General features: G+C 35.7%; 1 protein-coding gene across 1 annotated transcript in view; it reads left to right on the top strand.

The window, feature by feature from the left end:
• Nucleotides 1–13,998, top strand: part of stag1a (STAG1 cohesin complex component a) — a 39,259-nt gene that overhangs the window by 17,181 nt on the left and 8,080 nt on the right. The window contains exons 2-15 of the mRNA XM_059501918.1: nucleotides 6,414–6,531; nucleotides 7,449–7,563; nucleotides 7,655–7,807; nucleotides 9,375–9,471; nucleotides 9,567–9,643; nucleotides 9,737–9,941; nucleotides 10,898–11,049; nucleotides 11,648–11,721; nucleotides 11,803–11,926; nucleotides 12,003–12,101; nucleotides 12,182–12,261; nucleotides 12,347–12,454; nucleotides 12,625–12,739; nucleotides 12,916–13,033. Of these exons, the coding sequence (XP_059357901.1) occupies nucleotides 6,503–6,531; nucleotides 7,449–7,563; nucleotides 7,655–7,807; nucleotides 9,375–9,471; nucleotides 9,567–9,643; nucleotides 9,737–9,941; nucleotides 10,898–11,049; nucleotides 11,648–11,721; nucleotides 11,803–11,926; nucleotides 12,003–12,101; nucleotides 12,182–12,261; nucleotides 12,347–12,454; nucleotides 12,625–12,739; nucleotides 12,916–13,033 (1,546 nt within the window). The 5' untranslated portion in view covers nucleotides 6,414–6,502. The remainder of the gene's footprint in view (nucleotides 1–6,413; nucleotides 6,532–7,448; nucleotides 7,564–7,654; nucleotides 7,808–9,374; nucleotides 9,472–9,566; nucleotides 9,644–9,736; nucleotides 9,942–10,897; nucleotides 11,050–11,647; nucleotides 11,722–11,802; nucleotides 11,927–12,002; nucleotides 12,102–12,181; nucleotides 12,262–12,346; nucleotides 12,455–12,624; nucleotides 12,740–12,915; nucleotides 13,034–13,998) is intronic.

Genomic DNA, 13,998 nt, shown 5'->3' with positions numbered 1-13,998 from the left:
GTCTGCTTTTAAAGTCACACCAGAGGTGTTCGTCTGGGTTTAGGCTTTCTGCAGACCAGTCAAGCTCTTCCACACTGACTGAATGAATCAATCATTTCTTTTCAGATCATGAACCTTGCCTTATACACAGAGGCATTGTCATGTTAGAATAGTCCAAACTGTTGCTATAAAATTAGAAGCACACAATTCCCTAGAACATCATTACGCTTAAACATTAAGATTTGTACTCATGGAAATAACTAGTAAGTAGTCAAACTTGTTAATTAGATGGGAGTGTCCCAATACCTTTGGCAATATAGTGTGGAATATGTCTTAAATTAAACAGTCAAAACCAAAATCACAGTTTTTTTGTGATGGTATGGTAATACAGGTTTACCAAGACTGTGATGGTGGCTCATGTTGTGCATCACGTGCATGTTTGTGCTAAATTTACAATGTTTCTATATTTTCCTACCATGCAAAGAAACTTCTGTTGGTCTGTTTCATCAAAGATTACAGCTTGAGTTTACCACTCGTCTAAACTAACGTGTGGAAGGTTTTTAAAAAATCTACTTTATGGTTTATTAGGTTGAGGGAGGAAGAGAAGGTCCGTGAGAGCTGTTAAACAGAGGTGATTATATCAGAGAAGACAGATCTCATAAAAAAAAGAAAAAAGAAAAAAAAGGAGCCACTATTTTTCCTCACAGTAGTGCTCATTAATCATATCTCCACATGACTTGAGATTAAGAGAGAGAGAGAAACTATATAAAGGCAAACTACTTTACCTGATAAATCCATGTTATTTTTCTTCTTCTGGAATCCACAGTTACTCAAGGCCATTGATGCCTAAACAGCATGCTCCTCATCTGTTAATTGCTATAATTTTTTGTGTGTGACTGTGATATATTAATTTTGTCTATTACTATTGTCCTCCTCGTTCATGTTCTCTGCTTTTCTTGCTCTGTTTTTCTATTTTCTGTTATTGCTTTGGCAATAGGAAGAAATTTTGTTATGCCAATAAAGCACTTGAGAGAGAAAGAGAGAGAGAGAGAGAGAGAGAGAGAGAGAGAGAGAGAGAGAGAGAGAAAGCGAATGTCCGTCTCGACTGCATTAGCCCATTTCAATGCGCCTCATTGATTCTGCTGAACATGAGGAGCAGATGAAGGTCGTCTATTTACGCCCACACTAGTTTTTATACTATAACTTTTTGCTGGTTGTTTTCTTGTTCCTTTAAGAAATGCTCATGATGTAGGCATAAATATTTTATTTTATTATTGCAGCCTCTCATTTTAGACGTTATTATTATATATGTATTTGTAGGATTATTTGATGTGTATTGACTCATGTTTTGACTCATGAGTGAGTCAGACTGTGAATTCAAACAGCAAATCAATAAAACACAGCCCGAGACTCACTGAATCACTTCCAGAATCAACATAAACAAGCTCTCCAACACTTTTATTTAGACATTGATCAATCATTCCTCCCCACAGAGAACTCAAACCAAAGCCACTGTCTGGAAAATAGCTGCTTTGACGTGATGGATCCACGTGGCGTCTGGCTGATACATTGCTTTTTTTGTCCATTGAGAAAAACTAAGGTTGTGATGAGTGTTTTAGTATGTGTCAGCTAATACAACGTGCACATTAAAAGCAAGTCATGCATGGCATCAAAATTAGAATGATAATTAGTTGGTGATATAAAGAACAATACTTAGTGCACTTGCAGCGCTTAGTTGATAAAGTTTGCAATGTCTTGTGCATGACACATTTGTTTAAACACACAGCAATCAGAGAAGTTAGAAGTTAAAAGAAGTTAAACTTTTAAAAAAGTAAAAATTGAGACCTTGCAGGTTGCTGCTCACTTTTTTTGCTTACTTTTTTGACCCTGCAAAATGCTAAAAAATATATGTTTTGTGAAGACAAGTAATTATAAAGTCCAATAGGTATCACTTTACAATAAGATCTCATTAGTTGTTGGTGCCAATAAGCCTCATGGTTAGTGCGTCGACACATAGCACAACTGTGCTCATGGCGACCCGAGTTCGAATCCCGTCTCGAGGTCCTTTGCTGATCCTGCTTCTTTCAATACTCCCAGTGCTTTCCTGTCGTATCTCAATGATAAAAAGGCATGAAAGCCCTTAAAAAAAAAAAAAAGATCTCATTAGTTAACCTTAGATAAAATGCACCTTTTATGCAATTTCCAATATTGCCTTTCATGCAGTGTGTAGCTGAATGTGAATGTAAACAATCAGCAAAGTTGTAAAGCCGAAAGTGCACGATAAATAAAGTTATTGTCTCCCGAAATAAAGAATCGACTCTACAGCCTAAACGAGTCGTTAGTAATTCAAATCCCACTTCCGTGATGGCTAAACGTCTGGGGATAACACATTTGCATAATTCCTGCCTCTGTTCTACGTTGGTTGGCAGCAAACAACTTGACCCCACCCACAAACATGTAATTTTACTGATGACTGCTTCTCTAATCTCGGGGTGTTACATTTTTTTTTTTTTAAATCTATCATTTCCGACACACTGTACATAGTAGACCAATCACAACAGACTAGGCCATCTGACCAATCAGATCAGAGTAGGGTCACGTGAAGGAGGGGTTTAGAGAGACTGAATCTTTGAACTGCTTCGAACGGATCGTTTGAGAATCGCTGGAAAATGAGGTGATATTAAATACATATTTTGAGAATAAAAGTGCATAAAAGTGTTTTTTGACCTTGCATGCATGTAATCCTATTGTAGGAAACTCCCAAAACAATATTGGGAACTGTAAAAATAGCATAACAGTGGCACTTTAATGCAGTAACATTAACAATGAGCAATAGCTACATTTGCTTCAGAAGTTATTAATCATTTTTAAAAAATACAACACTTAGTTCACGTTAGCTCACAGTTGCAACTTTTGATTTTAAAGTGTTATTAAATATTGGAATTACCTAAGATTAATGAATGTGTAGAAGAATTTTTAATGGCAGTTTGTTGACTAATGAATTACTGTAACTATTGTTAACTAATGAAGCCCTAATGTAGTTACTGAACAAAGTGTTACTGAAAAATAAAGAATCAAAACATTTTCAAACAACATCAAGGGCATTTTGTATTCAAGATTAAAATGTAAAAAAGTTTGAAAACAAATAGCATATTAAGCCTAAATATTTAAGTATAAGAATTAGAAGCACGAAACATGGATTTGAAGAAAAATTTGGAGAAAAAAAAAAACTGGTTTTCCTTTGCTGTAAACAAAACTATTTCTCACGAGACATGCGTATTCCCACCAGAATTTATGCTATGGCTATGTCCTATACGTCATCCGCTGGTCGCGACTTTCATGTGAACGTGGGTACAGTTGTTCCGCTGTAACAGTTAGCGGAAGTTAGAGATTTTTGGGTGAACTATCCCTTTAAATGCAGCATTTGGAATATGGGGAATATTTTGAAATCTATAAAATATTACAAAACAGAGGAGATAACCACATACACTATAGGGCCGCATGATTCATTGAAATTAAATCGCGATTAGGCAGAAGCAGTGATTGTCATGCGTATCTTTCAGTGAAGCACGGTTCTGTGAACAGTAGTAAATCTCCATCCAATGGCCAGAGGGCACTCTCGCAGAAGACACCCAGGAAATGCCTATAGTGGTTGCTGAATAAACAGATTTAATTGATTTCATTAATTCAGTTTGACGCTATAAACACACAACTACGACAATATATGGTTTATCTGAGTTTGACTTATAATTTTTATTATAATAAAGTATATAATAATGCAATGCTAATCGACATAGCCATTACCACTCCTTAGAATACTATGAAATATGTTGCGTGCCTTATTCTGTGTAAGAAGCCACGTCATCTCACAGAAGGATTTATTTCAAACACTTGACTGACGTTTGTGAGTGAGTTTGGAGTAAAAGCATGCTATTAAATGTGGTATTTTCACGTGCTTTCAGATGGAGTGGCATTTACTACACAGAGGCGTAGTTCACTGGCAAGTTAGGCAAACAGCTTTCATAATCACAGAACGATTTCTTCGATTTCATAATCGCGTGATTAAATCGTCTGCGATTATGAATGCAGTTTTGTGTATCTTGTCAGTGAACTACTACTGCGTAGTAAACGCTGCTCCATCTGAAAGCACATGATGGAGATTTACTACTAATCACAGAACCGGCTTTACTGACGAGATGCGCATATTAATCACATTGGATTAATCGTGCAGCCCTAATACACTACCAGCCGAAAGTGTTTGAATGGTTGGATTTTTTTCAAATGTTTTTTTTAAAGAATTATGTTCTGCTCACCGAGCCTGCATTTATTTGATCCAAAATACAATGCAAAAGCAGTAATATTGTGCAGTATAAAATAGATATGATTTAATTTATGATAATAATACTATATATGTTTTTATGTTATGATGTAATGATGATGCAAAAAATTCAGCTTTGATTTCGAATTTGAAATCACAGGAATAAATAACAATTTTACATATATTCAAATAGAAAACAGTCATTTTAAATAATAAAATTTTTTCAAAATTTTACTTTTTTTTTGCTGTACTTCGGATCAAATAAATGCAGGCTTGGTGAGCAGAAGAGATGTATTACTAACTTTTGACAGGTAGTGTAGATATTTTTTATAAATATTTCGGTCACCGTCTGTGGCGTTTGTTCTGCCATTCCTGTTTGATTTCAGCCCAGCTTGTTCTTGTTTGCCCTGATGTGTTTTGCAGTGCAGTGCTGGTTGGCAGCGAGGTGTAATGTGACTGTGTTCTGCTTATGAGCCTTTAGCAGGGGGGGAGGGGGAGGTCATATTTAGAGCGCTCCCATGTTTGTACCAGGACACTGAGGGTGAGGTTACAGGGTCATATTTGAACCACTCAGCTTTCCTACACTTGCTTACTTGCAAACATCCTGCTTATTTCTTGTTAAAGTTACTTTAGCTCTCTGCACAAGAGTTTTAGTCCGTGTGTCCCAGCAGTTGCTCAGTTTAACTTCACTGCAGACGCACACCTGTGAAATTGAGTCTTCCAGGACACCTGCAGCGTACAGCCATCTAGTGGCAGTCTTGAGAGGATAATCTTCACCTCATATTTAAACCACTGAAATCTGTCTCCTGTAGTGCGTTTCAATTAGTTCTCATTTCCTTTAATTCACCATATAGTGATGGTCTTAAATGACACACTTTTCCATTTTGACATTTAATCTTTCTGAGAGTTCATGTTTCTCTGGAAATCCTTGGCATGCCCTGGTTTTTCTTGTGTGTCACAGTAAGGGCTCTCTGCATTAAAGGAAGAGTGATGGAAACAGCAAAAGAAAGAGACTGTATAGTGTGATTCAACTCATGTGCACTTCCATATCTAAGTATTAGTAGAGAGGGAACATTTTAATGAAAACTTTCTTAGTCTGCCCCCTACCGTTGCCCAAGAAGTGCTTTACATACTCTGGAGTTTAGCATTCTGTTAGTGGGAGAAAACTCGCTCAAAAAATCTGTTTATCATCAGTATTGTCTCTTAGAGCCAAAAGTACATTAATTTAGATTTTTATAGGTCTGGAAATTATGCAGAAACACATTTCGTTATGCTATCAAAGAATCATTAGAGGTCAAGGACTTTATGGTTCATACTGCCCCTAGTGGTGAGAGGTAACAAGTCAGAACAATAGAAACAATCACATAGCCTTTTAAAATGCATTTTTAATGATTGTTTTTCAAATTAAATGCTTAATATTTTAGCCTTTGTGTTGTTAAAAACAATCAAGCAGACCCTTTTTGTCTTCTGTTTTGTTGAGAGATGAAAGCTTAATGCTAAATAACTGTTTTGGCAGGTCAGTGACAAGTTGATTTGATATTTCACCTTATGTTAAGGTAAATGTTCATTTTATGGACAGAAAAAAAATCTAAATTTAAAGAAAAGAAAAATATATTTTTCTCAGTGATACTGATATGGATTTGATTCTATTAAAAAAAATTATGAAACAGAATCGCTAATGCTTGTGTGTGTGGATGTGTAGCACTTTTTCCTGTGATTATGTAGATAGATTGACATCTCTGTTAATGATGTACTGATGCAGTTCAACAAATGACCAGTTGGTGTCTCCGTTTAGCCTTTTAAACTTGACTTCTAATCCATATTCCAGTGTTTCAGAAGGTGTGTGAGGTTACAGACCCTGAACAATATGTAAGGTTCATGGCTTTGGCATCAGAAATGCGTTTATGGAGCTTTATTTACAGTAATTCAAACTTCTATCTACTAAAAATCTAAATCTGCATATTATCACTTTTTTTAAAATGAGAAATATTTGCTTTGTTTAAATTCATTAATTATGGAATCTAAAGCTTGTCTGTGAAATAATATTGCACATACAGGTAGTGAGTGAAGACCTTCTTCTGCACGAACTGTCATTTTTTCCTTCTGTCTGCTGCAGGCTCAGAGTGTCAGTGTTAATTCTGTCATCAGCACTTGAAGCACACTGAAAGAGCACCACACACAGCAGACCTGTAACATACCATCATCATGATCACCTCAGAGCTGCCAGTGCTACAGTGAGTCCTGCTTCACTTCCACACACACACTACAACTCAGAGTTCAACTAAAATCTAATTAGATGAAAACCTTCAACATAAAACACTTAAAATTAGTTGAAGTACTAGAATTAATAAAGCATTTTATATATATTCACTGGTGTTCAAAATTTTGGGATCAGTACGATTTTTAAAATCTTTTTTAAAGAAGTATCTCATGGTCATCAAGGCTTAATTTATTTGATCAAAAATTGCATTCAGAATAACAGTTGGTGTTGCTTACATATGTGTGTACTGTGATTATATGTACATTATAAATATACTGTACACATATACATGTATATTTAAGATATGTATATGTGATATATAATATATACCTAAAAATACATGTTAACTTTTCTTAAATACAAACATGTATGAATGTGGAATTGTGTATTTATGTAAACTAGAATTATAACTGAAAATATAAAAATGAAAGTTAATTTACACAATATTAATAAAAATATAATAAAATAGCAAAAAAAAATAAAAATATAAATACCACTGGTCTAAGTTAAACAACAATGTCATCTTTTATGTTAGATGACTGATCACAGTAAATTTCTGAAAAATTATAAACATTCTGTCTGTGTGACAAACAATTTCTTCAATAGTTAATAAATAGCTCTCTGAATAATAGAGTAAATGAAATAATCACAATGAACGTTTGAGAAGATATGGTAGGTATTATATGGATATGGTGACTTTTTAAGTATGAAACAGAAAACTAAACAACAAAATATGATTAGATATGGTTATGAGACATAAAAAATAATAAATACACTTAATATGTATTTGATACTATTTTAATGATTAGAATGAAGCTTGCAAGTATTTATTGTGCTTCATCAGATGTGGACACACTTTCATCGGATGACTCTGAATGTTTTTCCTCGCAGGGACTCGGGTGAGTCGGGTCAGGACACAGTGAGTCTCAGTTTGAGTATGAGTGAGCTAGACGACCCTGGAGATGGAAAGAGCAAGAAGAAGAGAGGCCGGCCTGGCAGACCACCTGTATGCCTCACACGAAAACTATTTCCTTGATTTACCACAAAAACAGATTATTCTTGATTTAACTTAGCATTTCTATTCCCCCTGACTCCAGGCACCCAACAAGAAGCCACGGAAGTCCCCTTTAGAAAAGTGCCCGATGGGAGTCCAGAGGGGGCGGAAGGCCAATGGAATGGCCCAGCAGAATGGCGAGGGCGATCCTGTCACACTGTTTGAAGTGGTCAAACAGGGAAAGAGCGCTATGCAGGTATCAAACACAGACCAAACCAGAAGAGAAAACTGATCACCTTATGCATCACAATGCAAATTTGCTGTAACTTTTTATAGGTACCTCATATCCAATATTATTTCACATGGGTGTTAATGCATTTTGGTGAGCTTTGATGATAATGAAAAATAAATTTGACCCCACAAAGAATGCAAATGCTATGGATTTAGTGAGATTAAACTCAAATTGGTCAAAAGTGACAGTGACGGCATTTATAATGTTTCAAAAGATTTCTATTTCAAATAAATGCTGTTCTTTTGAACTTTCTATTCATCAAATAATCTTGAAAAAAATATTGCATGGTTTTCACAATATTAAGCAACGCATCTTCAACTTTAATAATAATAATAATATTTTTTTCTTAAGGGATAAATTGTACTTTATTAAAACAGAAAACAGTTATTTAAATTGTAATACTATTCCATAATAATATTCCACAGCTTTGATGAACCTAAGAGAGTACTTTTAAAAAAACATCATACTGACCCCAAACCTTTGAACAGTAGTGTATAATTAACTCCCTGCACACATTATTTTTAAAGGGGTTATATGATGCTTTTTAAAAGATCATGATTTTGTGTATTTGGTCTGATGTCGACATGCTTTAATGTTCAAAAAACAGATTATTTTTTAAATACTGTACATTATTGTAGGTCCTCCATGCTCCGCCTCTCTCAAACTAGTCATTTTCGACAAAGTCCCTCCTTCTGACAAGAGCAGTCTGTTCTTGATTGGCCAACTGACCCAGTGCACTGTGATTGGCCGAACACCGCAAGAACTCGTCGGAAATGTAACACCCCTTAACATAATTGCGAGATTCATCTTTCAAAATAAATGTAAAGTTAATAATGTCCTTAGTTTTACCATCAGTTCAAGCCCGAAAGGTGAACAGAGTGGCGTGACAGACACAGTGATGAAGCTTGTATGTGTTTGCAGTACACAAACTACAGAATACAGCTGACTCCCTCTCTCTCACAGTGCACGCACACATACACGTCACAAAACTCACAGAGCATCTCTCTGACATGGCTGCTTCAACTATAACTGCAGATACTGAATCCATGCCTTCTTTCTTTCCATGAACCGCAAATATTTCCACATAGTGAAGTGGACATGTAGGGGTGTGTTTGAACGGGCTGTTTTAGGAGGCGTGGCAGAGTCTTAACTTTGATAAAGAATATCTCTTTGGATTTGAGACCTTTGCAACTTCATGCACCAAGAGTTTGTAACACTCCAAAGAGAAAGTAAACATTTTAATCGCATCATATGACCCCTTTAACAGCCCTAATTCTAAAATCTTAAATAGTGTGTCTTTTTAAATGAAGTGTTAAATGAAGAGTGAAATGTACATCTGGTGTCCAAATGTTTCAGATCAGGAGCAGATGATGAATATGTAACAGCTGGAGGTGTGCAGTTATTACATCCACCATGTCAGACTCACTTAATAACTCTCAAAGCCAGATTGTTCTGCTAAAGGAAAGAGTGTTGAGTAACTCGTCCACTGTGTTTATGTAAATAGTGACACAGTTGTCCATGACTCTTTCAGTCAGTTGTTGATGATTGGATAGAGTCATACAAGCAAGACAGAGATTTAGCACTTCTGGACCTCATTAACTTCTTCATCCAGTGCTCTGGCTGTAAAGGTACAAATACCTCATGCTCATTAATATAACTAATCACTAATAATAATAATGTTTTATTCATAATAGTAGTGATCACTGGCTGTCCTTCATTTCAGGCACCGTAAGGATCGAAATGTTTCGCAACATGCAGAATGCTGAAATTATTCGCAAAATGACAGAAGAGTTTGACGAGGTATCATTTCTAATGAGTTTACAGAGTCTTATGTAGGAAATTAACCTTTGATCTCTGGTCTGAGTGGGTCAATTTTTTTGTGTTTTAATGCAGGACAGTGGCGATTACCCCTTGACCATTTCTGGCCCGTTGTGGAAGAAGTTTCGCTACAACTTCTGTGAGTTCATCTGCGTCCTGATCCGTCAGTGCCAGTATAGCATCATCTACGATGAGTACATGATGGACACGGTCATCTCTCTGTTGACGGGCCTGTCAGACTCACAGGTTCGAGCCTTCAGACACACCAGCACTCTAGCAGGTAAACCTACATTTGTAATGAGAATTACATTATTACTCTGTTGTCTACAAAAAAGGTCTCCCTGTGGTTTTCTGCCACAATAGAATTTCTGTGGTTTCATGTTTAAAAGCAAAGAGTTGAAGATGGCCATCAATATTAGTATTGTATTTTTTTAGTATTGTATCATTTTAAATTATTGTTATTATTAAGTACTTGTTTTTTAATGTTACAGATCAGTAATATTAATACTACTGCTATATATTTTTTTAGTGGTTTAATTTTTATAGTTTTAGTGCTGTCAAACAATTAATCACGATCAATTGCATCCAAAAGTTTCTGTTTACATAATATGTGTAAACTGTGTATATTTATTATGTACATATAAATACACACACATTCATGTATATATTTAAGAAAAATATGTTACGTTTATTTATTAAATATATTTATTAATCTTAAAGTCGCGATTAATTGCATCCAAAATAAGTTTTTGTTTGCATAATATATATGTGTGTGTGTGCACTAATAAATATATTTAATATATAAACGTAACATATTTTTCTTACATACATGCATAAACAAAACCTTTTATTTTGGATGCGATTAATCGCGATTAATCATTTGACAGCACTACATTTAATTAAATACACATTTTAATAATAATAAAAGTAATAATAAAATTATTATAATTACTGAATACCTTTTTTATTTTTACAATTCAATAAATATTAATACTATAGTTTATCAATTTCTTAATGAAATAGGTTTCTTTAATTTGTGTAATTTAAACAAATAAAATATTTACTAACAATAATAAAAATGTACCAAATATATATAATTTTTAAAATCTTGGAGGATTTCATAAAAACAACGTGCATGTGGCCTGAGAGTGCAGTAGAGAGAGAGATGTTTTCAGATTCTGTTTAAAAATTACAAATAAGTTTGCACATCCCTGTCCTTTGTTGTTTTGCCCTCAGCCATGAAGCTCATGACAGCTCTAGTGAACGTAGCTCTGAATCTGAGCATTAACCAGGACAACACACAGAGACAGTATGAAGCCGAACGCAACAAAATGGTGGGAAAGAGAGCCAATGAGAAGCTTGAACTCCTACTTCAAAGAAGGAAAGAGGTATCAGTTCCTAAGCACTCTTATCGTACTCCATGTTAAATTCATTTGTAGAGGCCTACCGTATTTTCCGGACTATAAGTCGCACTTTTTTTCATAGTTTGACTGGTCCTGCGACTTATAGTCAGGTGCGACTTATTTATCTAAATTAATTTGACATGAACCAAGAGAAATGAACCAAGAGAAAACATTACCGTCTACAGCTGCAAGAGGGCGCTCTATACTGCTCAGTTCTCCTGTAGTCTACACTGAAAACAGAGCGCCCTCTCGCGGCTGTAGACGGTAATGTTTTCTCTTGGTTCTTGGTTCTAAATAAATGCTTATAGTCCAGTGCGACTTATATGTTTTTTTCCTCATCATGACGTATTTTTGGACTGATGCGACTTATACTCAGGTGTGACTTATAGTCCAAAAAATACGGTACATTTAATTCTTCACAAATCTGCAGATTTCCTCAGAAATTAAATGTGTTTCCTTCAGAAAGTCCTACACATATTTCACAGAATTCAGTGGCTTTGCAGAAAATTTGAAATACATTTGCAGCTTTTATCAGTCATTCAATTGCTGATCATTTACTTATATGAACAATCTTTCTCACCAGCTTCAAGAAAACCAAGATGAAATCGAAAACATGATGAACTCGATCTTCAAGGGAATCTTTGTTCATCGTTATAGGTGATCAGAGTTGTTTACCTTCACAATAATAGTGCAATAGTAGCTGTGGATATCTGGCCTCATCTTCTTTGTGACTGGCAGGGATGCAATAGCTGAAATCAGAGCGATCTGTATAGAGGAGATCGGTGTGTGGATGAAAATGTACAGCGATGCCTTCCTGAATGACAGCTACCTGAAGTACGTCGGCTGGACCTTGCATGATCGGGTACGCTGTCCGCACATAAACCGAGAGCATAATATTTCATTTTCAGTTTATTAATATCAGCATCCTCCATATCCAGCAAGGCGAAGTGCGCTTGAAGTGTTTGAAAGCCTTACAAAACCTCTACACAAACCGCGAACTGTTTCCAAAACTCGAGCTCTTCACAAACCGTTTCAAGGTAAGAACGCAGTTTAGGAGAGGTTATCGCAGTTCTCTGAATGTGTTCCCCATGTAGATGATGATCAAATCTCCTCACAGGATCGTATCGTGTCTATGACGCTGGATAAAGAGTATGATGTGGCTGTGGAGGCCATCAGACTGGTCACGCTGATCCTTCAGTGAGTGAAGCTCAGATGCTATCAGATGCTGAGTGTAACTACAGTCTGGATGCTCTCCTCCATCACATGTTCTTCATTTGTTCAGGGGTAGTGAGGACGCTTTGTCTAATGAGGACTGTGAGAATGTCTATCATCTGGTGTACTCCGCTCACAGGCCTGTGGCAGTGGCTGCTGGGGAGTTTCTACATCGAAAGTGAGCCAGCTAATAGCCTTTCTCTGTAAAATATAGGTTTTGAATATTTATCTCCGTGGCTTTTGTCTAATTTTATTTTGATTTAACTTTATTTAATTTTCATTAAAAATATATATAATTTAATAACTTAATTTTAATTAATTTAGTATTTTCTACTCTGTCATATGTAGGTTGTTTAGCAGACATGATCCTCAGGCGGAGGAAGCTCTGGCCAAACGCAGAGGCAGGAGCAGCCCAAACGGAAACCTTATCCGCATGCTGGTGCTCTTCTTTTTGGAGAGCGAGGTAATGCCTCAAGTGATGATCAGGCACTAGAGAATTATGAATGAGAATGGAGAATTATGATAAGTTAGCACAATATTTGTCTCCTGAGGTGGCATCAGAATCTAGCTAGTTTCATTATTGTTGGTCTGAATCTCTTGTGAGTGTATGTGTAAGTGTATGTGTGTTTGTGTTTCCAGCTGCATGAACATGCTGCCTATCTAGTGGACAGTTTGTGGGAGAGCTCTCAGGAGCTGCTGAAGGACTGGGAGTGCATGACCGAACTGCTGCTGGAGGAGCCAGTGCAGGGCGAGGAGGGTACGGACTCCCCCAGAGGGGTTTTTACTGCTGACCATAGCGGATCATAATAGATGGAATGGAGAATTTAAATGGAGCTGTAAAACAGGGCTAGAGGGACAGTGTCTTGCTGAGTTTAAGTCTTAACCAAACACACCCAAAGGAGCTAATCAAGGTGTTCGGAATTGCTTGCCAATTACGGGGAGATGGGTTAAATTAGGTACTAAAGGCCCTCCAGGACTAGAGTTGAAGAGCTGTGCTATAAAGCCTAGAAGAGGATGAAGCCTATGTAGTATGAAAACAAGCCATGCTGTGTTTTATGAACTGTATCTTTTTAATGAAGCAGTACATTTTTTGAATCCATAATTTGAAGTTTAAAGTCTGTTCAATGGTTTGGGGTCACTAAGATTATTATTTAGTTGTTTTCATTTTAAATAAATTTATACTGTTACTCATCAGTGATTCTTTATATTAATCAAAAGTGACAGTAAAGACATTGCAAATAAATATTATTATTGTTTTTATTTTTATATTTTTTTTACAAAATATTAAACCGCACAACTGTTTGCAACATTGATAATACAATGAAATGTATCTTGAGCACCAAATCGCATTAGAATGATTTCTGAAGGATCATGTGACTCTGAAGACTGGAGTAATGACCACTGAAAACTCAGCTTTGCATCACAGGAGTAAATTACATTTTATAATATATTGAAAAAGAAAACAGTTATTTGGAATTGAAATAGGTAACACTTTATTTCAAGGTGTCCTTGTTACACGTTACATGTACTTACTATTATAATAACAATAAATGATGCATAATTACATGCAAGTAACCCTAATCCTAACCCTAAATATATTGTAAGTACATGTAGTTAATTAATATTACTTCGTACTTAAATGTATAATTACACTGTAACAGGGACACTTTAAAATAAAGTGTAACCTTAAAATAATATTTTGCAGTAGTTCTATTTTTATTG

Source organism: Carassius carassius, chromosome 20, assembly GCF_963082965.1.
Source record: "Carassius carassius chromosome 20, fCarCar2.1, whole genome shotgun sequence".
NCBI classification, from domain to species: domain Eukaryota; kingdom Metazoa; phylum Chordata; class Actinopteri; order Cypriniformes; family Cyprinidae; genus Carassius; species Carassius carassius.
The sequence above is the reverse complement of the archived record's forward strand: the minus strand, read 5'-3'. Positions and strand labels throughout refer to the sequence as shown.